Below are 13,189 nucleotides of genomic sequence, written 5' to 3'. Positions count from 1 at the left end.
CGGGAAAGGGATGCAGGGGCCAGATCACAGCGGGCCTTAGAGACAAAAGTGAGGGGCTGTTCTCGGGTCAGGTCCAGAAGATCATTAAGACAGAGGGCTGGGGGGCGGGGAGAGGAGAGGGGGAGATGCGGGGTCTGGCTGCAGGCCTTCCTCAGCGGGGCCGGGACACCCAGGTGGCTCAGACAGGCAGGGCCGCAGAGGTGGAGGAAAGCGCGGGGACCTGAGACACTGAGGGGCAGGACTTGGGCTCCAGGGGTGAGTGCCGTCCGCTCAGACTGGGAAGCTGGGGAGGCTCTGACGTCCAGTTCTCATGCTGACGAGTTTGAGATTCAGGCAGAGCCGTCCAGCTGGCCTTGGGAGGTCCAAGGTGCACCCGGCCAGGAGTGGGGCCCCGGCACCGCGAGCGGGGTGACCCCTGGTGGACCTCAAGTCTCTGGGGCGGGCAACCATGCTCAGAGAGGAGGGGGCCCGAGCTGGACCAAGTGATGCCCGGCTGCTGCCCAAGTGCACCCCTCGTGTCTGGCTTGAAAGAAAGCAGAACCCGAAGCCCCTCATGCAGGGCCTGCTCGGGTCCAGCACCCTGTGCTGGCACACGCTGAGGGCTAGCTGTCCCCAGTCCACAGGGCTGCCCAGCCCAGCGGGAGGGCAGAGGCTCTGGGCTCTGGGCTCCGGGGTGAGTCCTGGCGCAGAACCCTGGGAGGGGCCGAGCAGGACTTCATGCCCCCCTCGCCCACTCCCCACCCAAGGGGTGTCCTTCCTGGCCCCAACCCCTCCTCATCCAGCCAGACTCAGGAGAGGCCGTGCCCTGGGCAGCCCTGTGTTCCCCGGGGCCCAGTCCGCAGGGACAGGGCAGCAGGGCACTGGGAATAGCCAGCCAGCCCAGCCTGCACGGCCACCCCACCCCCAGCTCTCCCGAGCGACAGGACCTGCAGGAGACGGCGGCGTGGCTCAGCTCAGGGAGCTGCTGCCCCCAGGCGAGATGGCGGAGAGGGGCCCTCGCTTTCTCCAGGCCAAAGAAGGAGACTCCCAGTGCCCCACGCCGGGCATGGCACGAGCCCCCAAGGTTGGGCCACACCAGGCCCGGGCTGGGCCTCCTGTAGCAGCGGGTCTGACCCCCAAAGACTCCAGAAACCCAGGCTCCCCTGTCAATCACAGCAGCGCCAGTGCAGGGTCACCTCCCACACAAGCCCCATCGGTGAGCGGCTGTTCCCAGCGCTGCCCTGCCCAGGCTCCACGCGCCAGGAGGTTCTGCCACCCGGGGACCCCTGTCGGGGCCTGGGCCCCTTCCCCAGTCCCTGCAGAGAGCCCCCCCTCCACCGCCACCCCTAACATCCCTCACCTTACAAACCCAAAGCAGCTTCTGATAAGCTTGCTGCTGGCCCGGCTGGCTTCCTCTGGCCAGGCTGGCTGGGTAGGGCGGTTGGAGGGCCAGCCCCCAGCACTGGTCAGCTCAGAGGAGTCCCAGGTCCAGTGCATTGGGCCCCCTGCTCCCCTGGCCCAGGACCAGGTTTCCTCCTGCAGGAAGCAGCACCCAGGCCCCCAGCTGCAGCTTTAGCCTGTCCACTGGCCCCAGCCATCCTGAGGACCAGCCCCCAGCTCCATCCCCTGCTTCTAACTGCAGCAGCCCCTTCCCTACACCCTGATGTGGAGCCCAGCGGTCCGTCCCCCTTTCCCAGACTGCCCTGGGCTGCCTGCTCCCCTGCAGACTGGCAGGATGGTCTGGGGCCCTCCTGCCCGTCTGCCATCAAAGCCAGGTCTCTGTCCCAGGGCCCAGCCCAGTTCCAACGCATGCCGGATAGTTAGGAGCTGCAAGCCCCGCACTTCTCAGAAGAAATCTCCCCTGTGCAGCAAGCTCTGGGCATGGGGGAACCCCCCATGCCACCCCTGCGTGTGGAGCCTCGGGCATCCCTGTGCGCCCAGGCCCAGGGTAGATGCCCGAGGACAAAAACAACTCATGGCTTCATCCGCGCAACCTGCCCAGGATTCATGATGACAAGGAATATCAGTGCATGTGGCACCAGGGAGAGGGGCCCGCTGGATCCCAGAGAGGGGCCAGGACCAGAAAGGTTCTGTCCCCCGTCCCCTTGGCTAGGAAACCCCGCAGTCAAGTGCCTCTCTGCTTGCTTGGGTGGGGTGTCTCCTGGAAGAAAGACCCTCGCCACACTCTCCAAGACTGGAGAGTCAAATTGGCCAGCTGACCCTTTGGGCTGCCTGTTAGAACTGTGCATAAACTGAGAGTTAATAGGCCACGAGAGAGCACCCGAGGGAAGCAGATGCACTCATAGTACTTGGACTTACTAACTTGTACTTTATCTACTCAGAGGCAGGGTTTGGTTTTGCTTTTCTGAACCAGGCTGCATTCTGTATTCGTGAGGATTAGGACCCTCTGCGCAAGGGGAGCGCGTCCCTGCCCAGAGGCCCCCAGGGGTGTCCAGAGAATGAAGGAGCCCAAAGCCACTATTGTCCAGGAAGCCGTGATCGCTTTTCCCAGGCGCAGATCACCCTGAAGGTGAGTCCTGCCTCTTCCGGAAAGGCCTCTGACCCCTCAGCAGGTGGGGCTAATTCTGGAAAAGCAGCGGGGGAGGCCGGCTCGAGTGCACCAGACACCGAGGCTGCCCAGGAAGCTGAAGGCGGGAGCTTCAAAGAGCTTGGTGAACATCCAATGCCAAGGCCGCCGTGCTTCCAAGGAGACAGCCAGAGGCACAGACCAAGACGCGAGCACGCGTCTTCTCCGCCACATTATTCATAACAGCCAGCGCTCATGAGGTTCCTGGATGCTCGGCAATGCCCGAGGGGCCGCGCCCACCAGAGTGAGGAGGCCATTAAAAAGCAGGCTCCAGAAGAAGACGCCAAGGTTAGAAGGGAGCCGAGCGGGTCTAAGCCCCCAGGGCCGGGCTTGTCGGGAGGGGTTGGTTGGGGGGGACAGAGAGACGCAGCTGGTAACCTGGAGCAGTTAGAAACCCACGCACACAAGGGCTCAAGGAAGGTCGTGTATTCTGTACTTTCCAAAGCATCTCCTCGGAGCAAGTCCTGCTTCCACAGCCAGGAAGAAAGAAATACAGGCGAGGCCAACATAGAGCCGGCGCGAAGTCCCAGGGACAGCAGCGGATCCGAACACACTGTGAAGCCCCCAGAGCTTGCACCCCTGCCGTGTGGACTTACGCGAGTCCCCTCCCCTAGCCTCATGGCCCAGAGGCTACAGCCGCCCAGCCCCTCCAGCCCCAGGCCAATAAGGACTCAGACTCAGACACACGGTCCAGCGCCCCAGCGCTGTAAGACCCAGTGTGGTGAGGGGCCAGACCCAGGCCCCGCGTGCCTCCCACGTCACCCCCAGATCCATAGCCTCTGGGCAGCTCATTTGCATTCTCCCATCCTTCGGCCTGTTGAATGAGATTAAGTAGCTCTAAATGAACCCCGTTACCAGGGACGCAGGAGAACAGGGTGAGAAGACAGCGCAGTGGGGGTGTGGCCGTCCCACTGCCCCAGCCGTGGGCCTGGTCCCCACACTGTCCACCCACCAGGCTCCTCTCCGGAGTGCACGGGCTCTGCTCTGCGCCAAGGGCCCAAGGCCGAGACGAGAGCCACAGCGCCACGGGAACACCAGCCACACTCACTGCCTGGGCTGGAGCAGGGCTTGCCCCCATCGTGGGCACCGTGGACGCAAGTGGCCCCGAGTAACGTCACTGGCGCCACCTGCACCCGGCCCCAGAGCCCAAGTAGCCAGGGCTCCAGAGCGGCCCCCGGGCCCACGCCTCTCGGGCACCGCTCTGACCCGCGGCCCCCCGCCCCCCGCCTGTCTGCCGCTTGGGGACAGAGCTGGCTTCAGCCAGGGCAGGCACTGCGGCGCAGAGGAGCCCGGACGTGCTTCAGTCCAACGCAAGGAGGTGCCTCCTGACTGCAAGGAGACCAACCGTCCCCAGGCAGCCTCCAGCACACACCGGCCCAAGGGCCTCCCCCGCCCTCGTGGCTGGGAAGCCTCCCTTGCTCACAGGGGCTGCCTCAGGAGCCTTCTGGAAGGACCTCCAGGGCCAGATCAGGCATCCCCCCCAGCCCTGCCCTCCGCCCCGCACCCAGAGGAGGACCTAGCCTGACGTCAGCATCAGCAAGCCGGGCATGGGGGGGACAGGGAGCTCGGGGAGGGGGAGGGGAGCAGGGGAGGGGTCGGTAGTTTGAGGGTGGAGCCCCCTCTCCTCGACATCATAGCCCCTCCGCACGCCCAGAACTACAGGCTCCGTCCGTCCCGCCCCCCGGAGGAGCGGCCTGGTAGCCTCCCCTCCCCTCCGCTCCCCCGTTCCAACTACCCCTTCCTCTGGCGTCCATTCCAGACTGAGCCGAAAAGCAGGGCCCGGAGCCCAGGCAGGGGACTGTGCGCCTCTGAGCAGACACGCCCCCTCAGGCGGAAGAGACCTGTCCTGTCCCGGCGCATCTGGGGAATGTGGGGGGAACAAGTCCCGGCCGGCTGGGGCCCACGGGGGCAGGGAGCACGAATGCCCACAGGCGCGCACACGCTCTCGCCATCACCGCGCATTCCTTGGGCCTCGGCCGCCCAGGAAGAGCAGGCCTCCTGTGCGTGAGCACGTGCGCACACACACACAGACACACATGCACACGCACATATGCACACGCACACCCCACTGAGGTGCAGACCTGTCATCACGCCCACAAGCCTGGTGCTGGCTGGGCGCCACGCAGACCCTCACCCGGGACCGTCCCAGGAGAGCTGAGTCAGGGTCCCACGAGCAGCTGTGTCCGCCAAGGAGGGGCCACGAGGAACCCCCTGCCCGCCCCGCCCCCCAGCCAGAGGTGGACCTGCCGCTCAGCAGAGGGCCCAGCAAACCAGCCAGAAATTCGCACCCCCTGGGGTCTCCCACTCCAGGTGGACGAGATCCCAGAGCCCTTCTGACCGTCCCCAGGCACCCGGCCCAACCACACACCTGAGAAGGAAACACTGCCGAGATGCCAGAGACAGGCCTGCACCCACCAATGTGTTGGGCTGCCCCCCCCGGCTCAGCCCATCCCCTCTCCCAGGTGCGCCGAGCTCCCCCCTCGTCCTGCAGCTCCTGAGGAGCCCGGACTGCAAGGAGACCAACCGTCCCCAGGCAGCCTGGTCCTTAGCTTGATAAATTTCAAGACCAGCCGTCCCCAGGCAGTTGGTCCATAGCTTGATAAATTTCAAAGGCAACCCAGGAGTCATTTTACAGAGAGCGGCCAGCCCCCCTCTGTTGGGACGGTGCTGGATGCACTGGCCAGCCCTGGGCCACGCTGGGGCCCCACGGACCACAGGAGGAGCCCAAGGCACAGGTGGGCCCCTCAGCCCTTTCTCCAGCCCTCTGAGGCGCACAGCCCCTGCCTGGGCTCGGGGCCCTGCTTTTCAGCTCAGTCTACCCAGGGCCAGTAGGGGGTATAGGCACACACTGCGGCGGCCTCAACTCCAACTCAGCCCAACACGCTAGATTCTCAGGGCAGAAAGCAGCCAGGTGCCCTGAGCGGGGAGGGGATAAGCCCCCCACCTCCCGCAGGCCCAGGCCCAGCCTGGTATGTAAGTCTGCCACGCGGTGTGGGCATGGTCTGTCTGGCTGGACGTGGAGCCTGGGCTGCCCGGGGAGGACCAGGGCACCGCCAGGCACCCACCCTCCCCTCAGGCAGGGGCTCTCGCACCTGGCCAGGTCCACCCGCGCACCTGTGTGATTCCAAAAGTTGGGAGTCGAGATGCAGCAAACAAATGTTGGGTGTTGGACGTGAGAAGCACGGTGAGCCGGGGGTTGCTGGGGGCAGGGGCGCAGCCCCAGGGCAGGCGGGACGTCCCCCTCCCCAGTCTGGAGGGCGGAGCGTGTGACCTCACCCAGCTGCGCCCCCGAGGTCTGTGCGCTTTCCAGTCTGGATACTATAGTCCCATGGCTTTTAAAGTTGACACAGAGAGAGAGAGAGAGAGAGAGAGCGGGATCCTCGACCCACACAACCCACTTCCAGAGTTCACAAGTGTCCCGGCCAACAGGCCACAGGACACCGAAGCCTGGAGGCCCCCGAGCCAGCACAGGGCTCGCACGGGTCTGACCAGGCCGGGCGGAGCCGCAGGGGGAGCTGGCAGCCCCCAAGCTGCCTTCCCAATAAGTCTGCTTGTGCCTCTTCCCTTGTGCCAGGAGACGTCCCACTCCTGGCAGGCCGCAGCAGCCCCCCAGTCCTGGAGGAGCAGGCGGGGCCCCCTGTACCCCAGGTGGGACCAGGACGTCACGCCCGCTGGGGAACTGAGCCCAGAACGGCATCGCCGTCTACCCGGAAGCCTCACTCACCCACAGGCAGAATGTTCGTGCTCAGGAAAGGCCGTCTGCTCTCCAGATCGGGGCCTGGGTCCTCGGGCAAGGGCACCATCGCGGAGGGACCGAGGGCTCTCGGCAGTGCGGCGGCAGGTGAGAGGTGGGACTGGCCTGGATTACCGGCTGGGGCCGGCCATCTGAGGGAGGCAGGGAGAGGCTGCTCTGAGGCCCCTCTGCCCCGAGGGCCCCAGCGTCCTCTGCCGCTCATCCCTCCTGGAGAGGCAGGGGCAGCGGGGCTGGTGAGAGAGGCCTGTCCGGCGTCCGGGTGAGCGCTGGGCGGGGGTGCAGGAGGCGGCGTACTGCAGCCCTGCTCCACCCCCCCCACCGCCCCCCACGAGCAGCCCTTCCAGGGGGGGCGCAGGGCAGCCTGGCGGGGGGTCTGGCAGGAGGCGACCCCACCCGGGACACTGAGGCTCTGGGGGAGGAGCGGGTGCAGCCAGAGGGCAGGGGACCTTATCAATGGCTGCATCACCAAAGTGCTGATTGTTTCTCTGTGCTGGGACTTGTTCCATAGCTTGATAAATTTCAAAGGCAACACAGGAGTCATTTTACAGAGAGCGGCCAGCCCCCCTCTGTTGGGACGGTGCTGGATGCACTGGCCAGGCCTGGGCCACGCTGGGGCCCCACGGACCACAGGAGGAGCCCAAGGCACAGGTGGGCCCCTCAGCCCTTTCTCCAGCCCTCAGGTCCCACTGCACTGTCACCCCCAGGTCCGCAGTCTCAGGCCCTTCCAGCCACCACTCGGTCTGGGCGGTGGGTGGAGGCCACGCTGGCCTCCCAGGCAGCCATCGGCCCCGGGGCTGTCTGGCTGGGCTCCCACCACCCCGCCGTGGGCCCAGGGCCCGCCCGGCCTCCGCGTGGCCTCCACAGAGGCTCAGTCCCACCCTGGCCTCTGCTCAGGCCCCCCTGCTGCACCTTTCCAGCTCCTCCCCAGCCAACCGCCTCCTCGCTCCCGCAGGCCAGCTCCTTCCAGAGACTTCCTCTGTGCCACTGCCTCCTGTGAGCCTCCTCCCGGGGGCCACAGAGAGACCACAGAGGCCAGCATGGGAGGCCTTGGCCGCTGGGCTCTGTTGCACTTCTGACGTGCCCAGGACGGAGCTTCTGAGGCCTGGCCCTCGGATGGACATCGGGACACCCGGGCCCCGAGACACCCGGAGCCACGCTCTGCCCAGGTGGGAAAAACAGCGGGGGCGGGGGGCAGCACCCCTCCCAAGGGCCCCTCAGAGCCGCCCTACCTCGTGGCCCTTCTCCAGCCACCCGGGAAGGAGGGCCCCGTGGCGGTCTGCCCTTCCTTCACCCTGGCAGGCTTCAGCCCCCAAGCCCTCCACCTGGCCCACCCCCCCCAAGATCAGCAGCAGACCCGGGATCGGCTGCCCCCCAGGGCCCGACAGCCAGGGCCCCCGTCCCAGGCTTGCCCATCCCCCTCCCTGCTCCCCCAGGAGTTCCCTGGGGTCCTGCACGTCCACGAGCACAGAGGGGGTGCCACGCATCCCCCGCTCGCCCACCAAGCCCCGCCGGGCCCACACAGCCCTCCAGAGGCCCACCTCCCCTCCTGGGCGCCCCCTCGCCGCCGCCCGGGCCCCCGGCTCACCTGCGGTGGCTCCCCCGAGGCGGCTGGACCACCACGGCCCCTTGGCCACACAGCCCAAGAGGCCGGCGCCAGCTCTGGCCGCTGAGCCGGCTACTGCCAGGGTTCCGAGCAGGCCCCACGCTTCCTGCCGCGGCGGGAGCCCAGGAGCTGTGCCCGGACATGTCTGCCAGAGCGGGGCCGGGCGTGGGGCTCGGGCTGGGCTGGCACAGTCGAGCCTAATTAGGCAACAGCACCCACCAGGAGCTGAGGCGAGGCCACGGAGGGCCGTGAGGTCAGCGGTTGGCGAGCTGAGGTCCCGGCAGCACAGGCGCCCGTGAGCCCTGCCCCCCGAGCCACGCCAGGGCCCCTGATGGCGCTCCTCGCTTCCAGCCACGCTGGCCCCCGCGGGGAGGGGCTGAGGGTCAGAGGAGCCGCCCGCCGTCCCCAGCTCGGCCCCTCCCGCTCTCACAGGCTGACCCCCGGGCTAAGGAGGGGCACCGCCCCTCTCAGGCCTCCAGCCTCTGCTCAGACCCCGGCCCAGCTGCCAGCGCCAGGCCTGGGAACTGGCTACTGCCCACGGGTGAGCAGTCACGGTGACATCATTCAGAGCCAGGCCGGGTCGGGGGGGACAGGGCCGAAAGGTTTACTGGACTCCTGACCCTCAGAAGCCGGCCGTTTAATCAGGACCCTCGGCACAGGCCCGGATAGGCCGGAGGGTGGCCCGGCCGAGCCCAAGTGCCCAGGGGGCGATGCCCACACCCAGACGGGCAGATCCGCCTCCATAGAGTGGCCAGTGCCCAGCCTCGAGGCCCCGGGATGGAGTGGCTGCCATCCTGGTGAGTCCACAGTGCCCACCCACCATGCCGTCGCCCTCTGCGGGGGCCTAGGTGTCCCTCAGGCCCGGCCTCCCGGCCTGGACACTGGCTACTGCTTCCATCCCAACCCCGCCCAACCCCGCGGTGCCCCCGCACCATGCTCCACAGAGCAGCGGGCTCGCAGTGAGAGCGCCACAGGGGCCACCGTGAGCCCCCCTCCGGCCACCCTCTCCCTCTCGCCCCCCGCCTTCTGTGCCAGCGCCCAGGAGGTGGGGCCGCCACATCCTCCACTGGCAGCTCTGGCATGAGAAGAATCCCAACTCACCAACCCCAGCCCAGCTGGTGTGGCTGCACTGGGCCTGGCCCCGAACATCCAGCCTTTCTAGACCCTCTGCCCAGGTCCCCCCTGGTGTCCACCCCGGGCTGGACACCTGGCCCGAGGCCCCCAAGGGCTGACACGGCACGGTATCAGGGAATCAAAAGGATGGCCCATGTGCTGCCCAGGGCCCCCAACCCAGCCTTGCCCATCCCCCTCCCCACTCCCCCAAAGCTGCCTGCGGAGTCTCCTCCCCAGGTGGGACCCTCACGGCCCAAAGCCTCCCCCGAAGCCCCCTCCCACACAGAGCCTGCTTATTCCCGCATCCCTGCCACCCCAGCACAGCCTCCAGGCTGGGAGTGGGGTCCAAGGTGGAGGAGCCCTGATGATGGGGCGACAGGTCAGGGCTCCCCTGTGGCCGAGAGTCTGGAGCTGGACCCTCTACCAGGCGCCACCTGCTGCCGGAGCCTCCCCTGTGCCCCACCCTGGACCTAGCGGATGAGGACGCCGAGAATGGAGGCTGGACCCCGACAAGCCCGGCCTCCCCCCTCGAGTGGGTCAAGCCAGCCAGAGCCCAGCACAGAGGCTGTCACCCAGGGCCCGCCAGGCCGCACGTGGCAGCAGCCCTGACCGCGAGGCCAGGCGGGAGTGACTGGGTGATGCAGCCACATGTCTGGGTCCAGGGGCTTCATGGAGCAGGACCCTTGCCCGGGGGCAGGAGGGAAGGGCTTTAGTTGAGGGCAAGTCCTGGGTAAGAGCAGGGATCACTCAGCCAGGGCACGTGTGTGCAGCCTGGGACCCAGCCGCTCTGCTCCGGAGAAAGAGCCCCTCCAGGCCCCAAGGGATTGGGGGTGGGGGGTGGGCGGATATCCAGGGCAGCCCTGCCAGGTCGGGGAGCTGGAGGCCCCAGGGTGGGGGACACACACTTGGAACAACACGGCATTAGAAGGAGGAAGAAAGAGTGTCTCGCGGGAGAGAGATGCGTCTTGAGAGCACAGTGCTGAGTGAAGAAAGCAGAGGTCAGAAGGGGGCAGAGGTCAGAAGGGGGCAGAGGTCAGAAGGGGGCAGAGGTCAGAAGGGGGCAGACGACCAAGACCACGCCACAGAGCCCTGCTTCCCGAAGTGTGGCCCACGGAACCCCAGGGGTCCCCAGAACCTTTGGGGGCCCATGAGGTCTGAACTATTTTCATGATTCCGCTCTCCTTCCCCGTGCTGACGTTTGCGCAACAGTGGGTAACACTCCGCACAGATCAAGGCTGCGGGACCACAGCCGCATCGCCTCCTGCATCACTGCGCGCTCAGGATTAAACAAAGAAAACGCCGTGTCCCTGAGCCCGTCCTCGACAGAGCAGTAAGAATGACAAATTTGATTAAACCTCACCTCTGGGTTCGCATCTTTCTAGTATTCTGTTCGAGACCACGGGGAAGGGCTCCCGAGTACACACAAAGCTGCCGCCCCCGAACTGGTCGCGGACACAGCCCACAGACACCGTTTTTTACCCGAAAGAACAGCTGGCAAACTGGCTATGCCGTATGGGTGTGCAGACATCTGGCAGAAGTTTCCTCAAAAACAAGTGAAGTGGGGACTTCCCTCATGGTCCAGTGGTTAAGACTCTGCCTTCCAATGCAGGGAGTGCAGGTTCGATCCCTGGTCGGGGAGCTAAGACCCCACATGCCTCGGGGCCAAAAAACCAAAAAAAAAAAAACAAGTGAAGTAAGCACGCCACTTCAAAAGAAAATAAATAAAATGACGGGATCTGTCGCCAACAATCAAAGCCACAGCTTAAGTGAACATCAGCATTTGGAAGAACTTGACTCCACCACTGTGAGTTTGACAGCTTCCAAACAGTGAAGGCTGTTTCTCATGAGAGTGGTGGTGTTAATGTGCTCTAATGAAACGTGTCAACATTTGGAAAATCCACCGAACTCAGCAAACCAATATTTCCCAGACGACCAAGACAGGATAATCCAAAATCACTCACAAGTGAAGATCCTTTCCAAGCGAAAACCAGACCAATGGGTGTTAGTGTAACAGAGCCCCTGACGGCCGTTGACAGGGATGCAACTTTCACATCTCAGCTCCCTTAAAGAAGCTCTCATTGGTTCCGTTTTGGCGGAGCATCCGAGAATATCCACCGATACCTGAGTCGGCAGACGTCCCCATAGTCTTCACCACAACGCACTGGGACAGATGGAATGCTGTGTTCTCTACCCAAACACGACAGAGATTTGCAACAATGTAAAAAAATGTCCCTCTTCTCACTGAATTTTTTGTTTGGAAAAAACCAGTTATTTTCATAAAATGTTATTTATATTAACGTGTAATTAGTTGATTGTTATTTTTAGTAAGGTCTCATCCATAACTGTTTTTTTTAATGATCACTTTTACGTTCTATTGTGGTAACTGTCAGGTGATCATAACCAGGGGTGTGCTGGGCAAGATTGGCCAACCAGCTCTCGGGGGAGGAAAGCCCTGAGGATGGTGTTTGCTGATGCCCATGGTGTAAGCACACCCACCGCAGCCAATTTCAGGCTATGACCGTGAGATTACTGAGCGCGGAGTTGGGAAGAAATGGGCGACATTCCATCCCCTGGGATTTCCAGTCCTCAGATGGAACAGACACAAACCCTATCTAGACAAGAACATGGATAATAGTAAGATGTGAATAATTAGGAAGTGCTAAGTTTTGAGTGTTGATTGCTTGTGCTTTTACATAACTTATATGGTTTACGTAATTTGATTTTAATAATGGCTGTGTTTAACAACCAGCTCACAGAATTACTGGATATCTCACAGTCGGCTCTCGCCAGCTCTCTCTCCACTGGACACAAAGCTCTTCGGGGTCCCCAACAATTGTTCAGAGTGGAAAGGGGTCCGGAGACCAAAACCTTTGCACCGCTAACATTGATATGGATCAAAAATAATTGCAACACAAAATGTGGAAGCAACCTGAGTGTCCATCATGTCCATAACAGATGAATGGATAAAAAAGATGTGGTACATATACACATGGAATATTACTCAGCCATAACAAAGAATGAAATAATGCCATTTGCAGCAACATGGATGGACCTAGAGATTATCATACTAAGTGAAGTAAGTCAGAGAGAGAAAGACAAATACTCTGTGATATCACTTATATGTGGAATCTAAAAAAATACAACAAACTAGTGAATATAAGAAAAAAGAAGGGGGCTTCCCTGGTGGCGCAGTGGTTGAGAATCTGCCTGCCAATGCAGGGGGACACGGGTTCGAGCCCTGGTCTGGGAAGATCCCACATGTCGCGGAGCAATGAAGCCCGCGCGCCACAACTACTGAGCCTGCGCGTCTGGAGCCTGTGCTCCGCAACAAGAGAGGCCACGATAGTGAGAGGCCCGCGCACTGCGATGAAGAGTGGCCCCCGCTCGCCGCAACTAGAGAAAGCCCTCGCACAGAAACGAAGACCCAACACAGCCAAAACTAAATAAATAAATAAGCCTACACCTTTAAAAAGAAAAAAGAAAAAAGAAGCAGACACACGGATATAGAGAACAAACTAGCGGTTACCAGTGGGGGGAGGGGTAATATGGGGATGGGGGATTGGGAGGTACAAACTATCGGGGGTAAGATTGACTATAAGAATGTACTGCACAACACGGGGAATACAGTCAATATTTTGTAATAACTGTAAATGGAGTACAACCTTTAAAATTGTATTAAAAAAACTTTTAAGGTAAGTGCAACAAAACACAGTATGCATTCTGAAAAATAACTAAAACAAAAGGTGCACACGGAACACCCATCAGAGTGCACCCCAAGATTGGGCTGGATGGGGTGAACGCAATCAATCAACCATGCACCAGTCAGCCAAGAGCAGGGCCGGGATGTGAAGAGGAGTGGTCCCCAGAGCCCTCTGTGCCCGAGGCCTGCAGAAGAGATTGCTGTGGAAGTGGGCGTCTCCAGGTCGGAACTTGGTTTGAAGCCTGCCTCTGCGTAGCCAAGAAACTCTCCCTGAGCTTTGGTTTCCTGGCCCGTAAAGTAGGTGCACAGAGAGCCCTTCCCCAACAGGAGATGGCAGGCGCCATGTCCACCAGCCAGGTCTGGAGGAGCCCAGCCTGGCAGGTGGGCACAGACCCTTCCATGTCTTCACGCTCTGGGACCCCTGCCCTTGGGGGCGCTTTCCCCACCCCTGCG

The 13,189-nt window shown here is 62.7% G+C and overlaps 1 protein-coding gene across 1 annotated transcript in view; it reads right to left on the bottom strand.

The window, feature by feature from the left end:
- The window catches only part of PLCH2 (phospholipase C eta 2), a 69,138-nt gene extending 60,962 nt beyond the window's left edge, over positions 1-8,176 (bottom strand). Inside the window, exons 1-2 of the mRNA XM_059901788.1 lie at positions 7,906-8,176; positions 6,291-6,451 (exon numbers count right to left, since the gene is read on the bottom strand). Of these exons, the coding sequence (XP_059757771.1) occupies positions 6,291-6,451; positions 7,906-8,066 (322 nt within the window). The 5' untranslated portion in view covers positions 8,067-8,176. The remainder of the gene's footprint in view (positions 1-6,290; positions 6,452-7,905) is intronic.
- Between the last annotated feature and the right edge of the window lie 5,013 nt (positions 8,177-13,189).

The sequence above is a fragment of the Balaenoptera ricei genome, chromosome 1, assembly GCF_028023285.1.
Source record: "Balaenoptera ricei isolate mBalRic1 chromosome 1, mBalRic1.hap2, whole genome shotgun sequence".
Taxonomy (NCBI): domain Eukaryota; kingdom Metazoa; phylum Chordata; class Mammalia; order Artiodactyla; family Balaenopteridae; genus Balaenoptera; species Balaenoptera ricei.
Note: the sequence above shows the minus strand (reverse complement) of the source record. Positions and strands in the feature narration are given on the sequence as shown.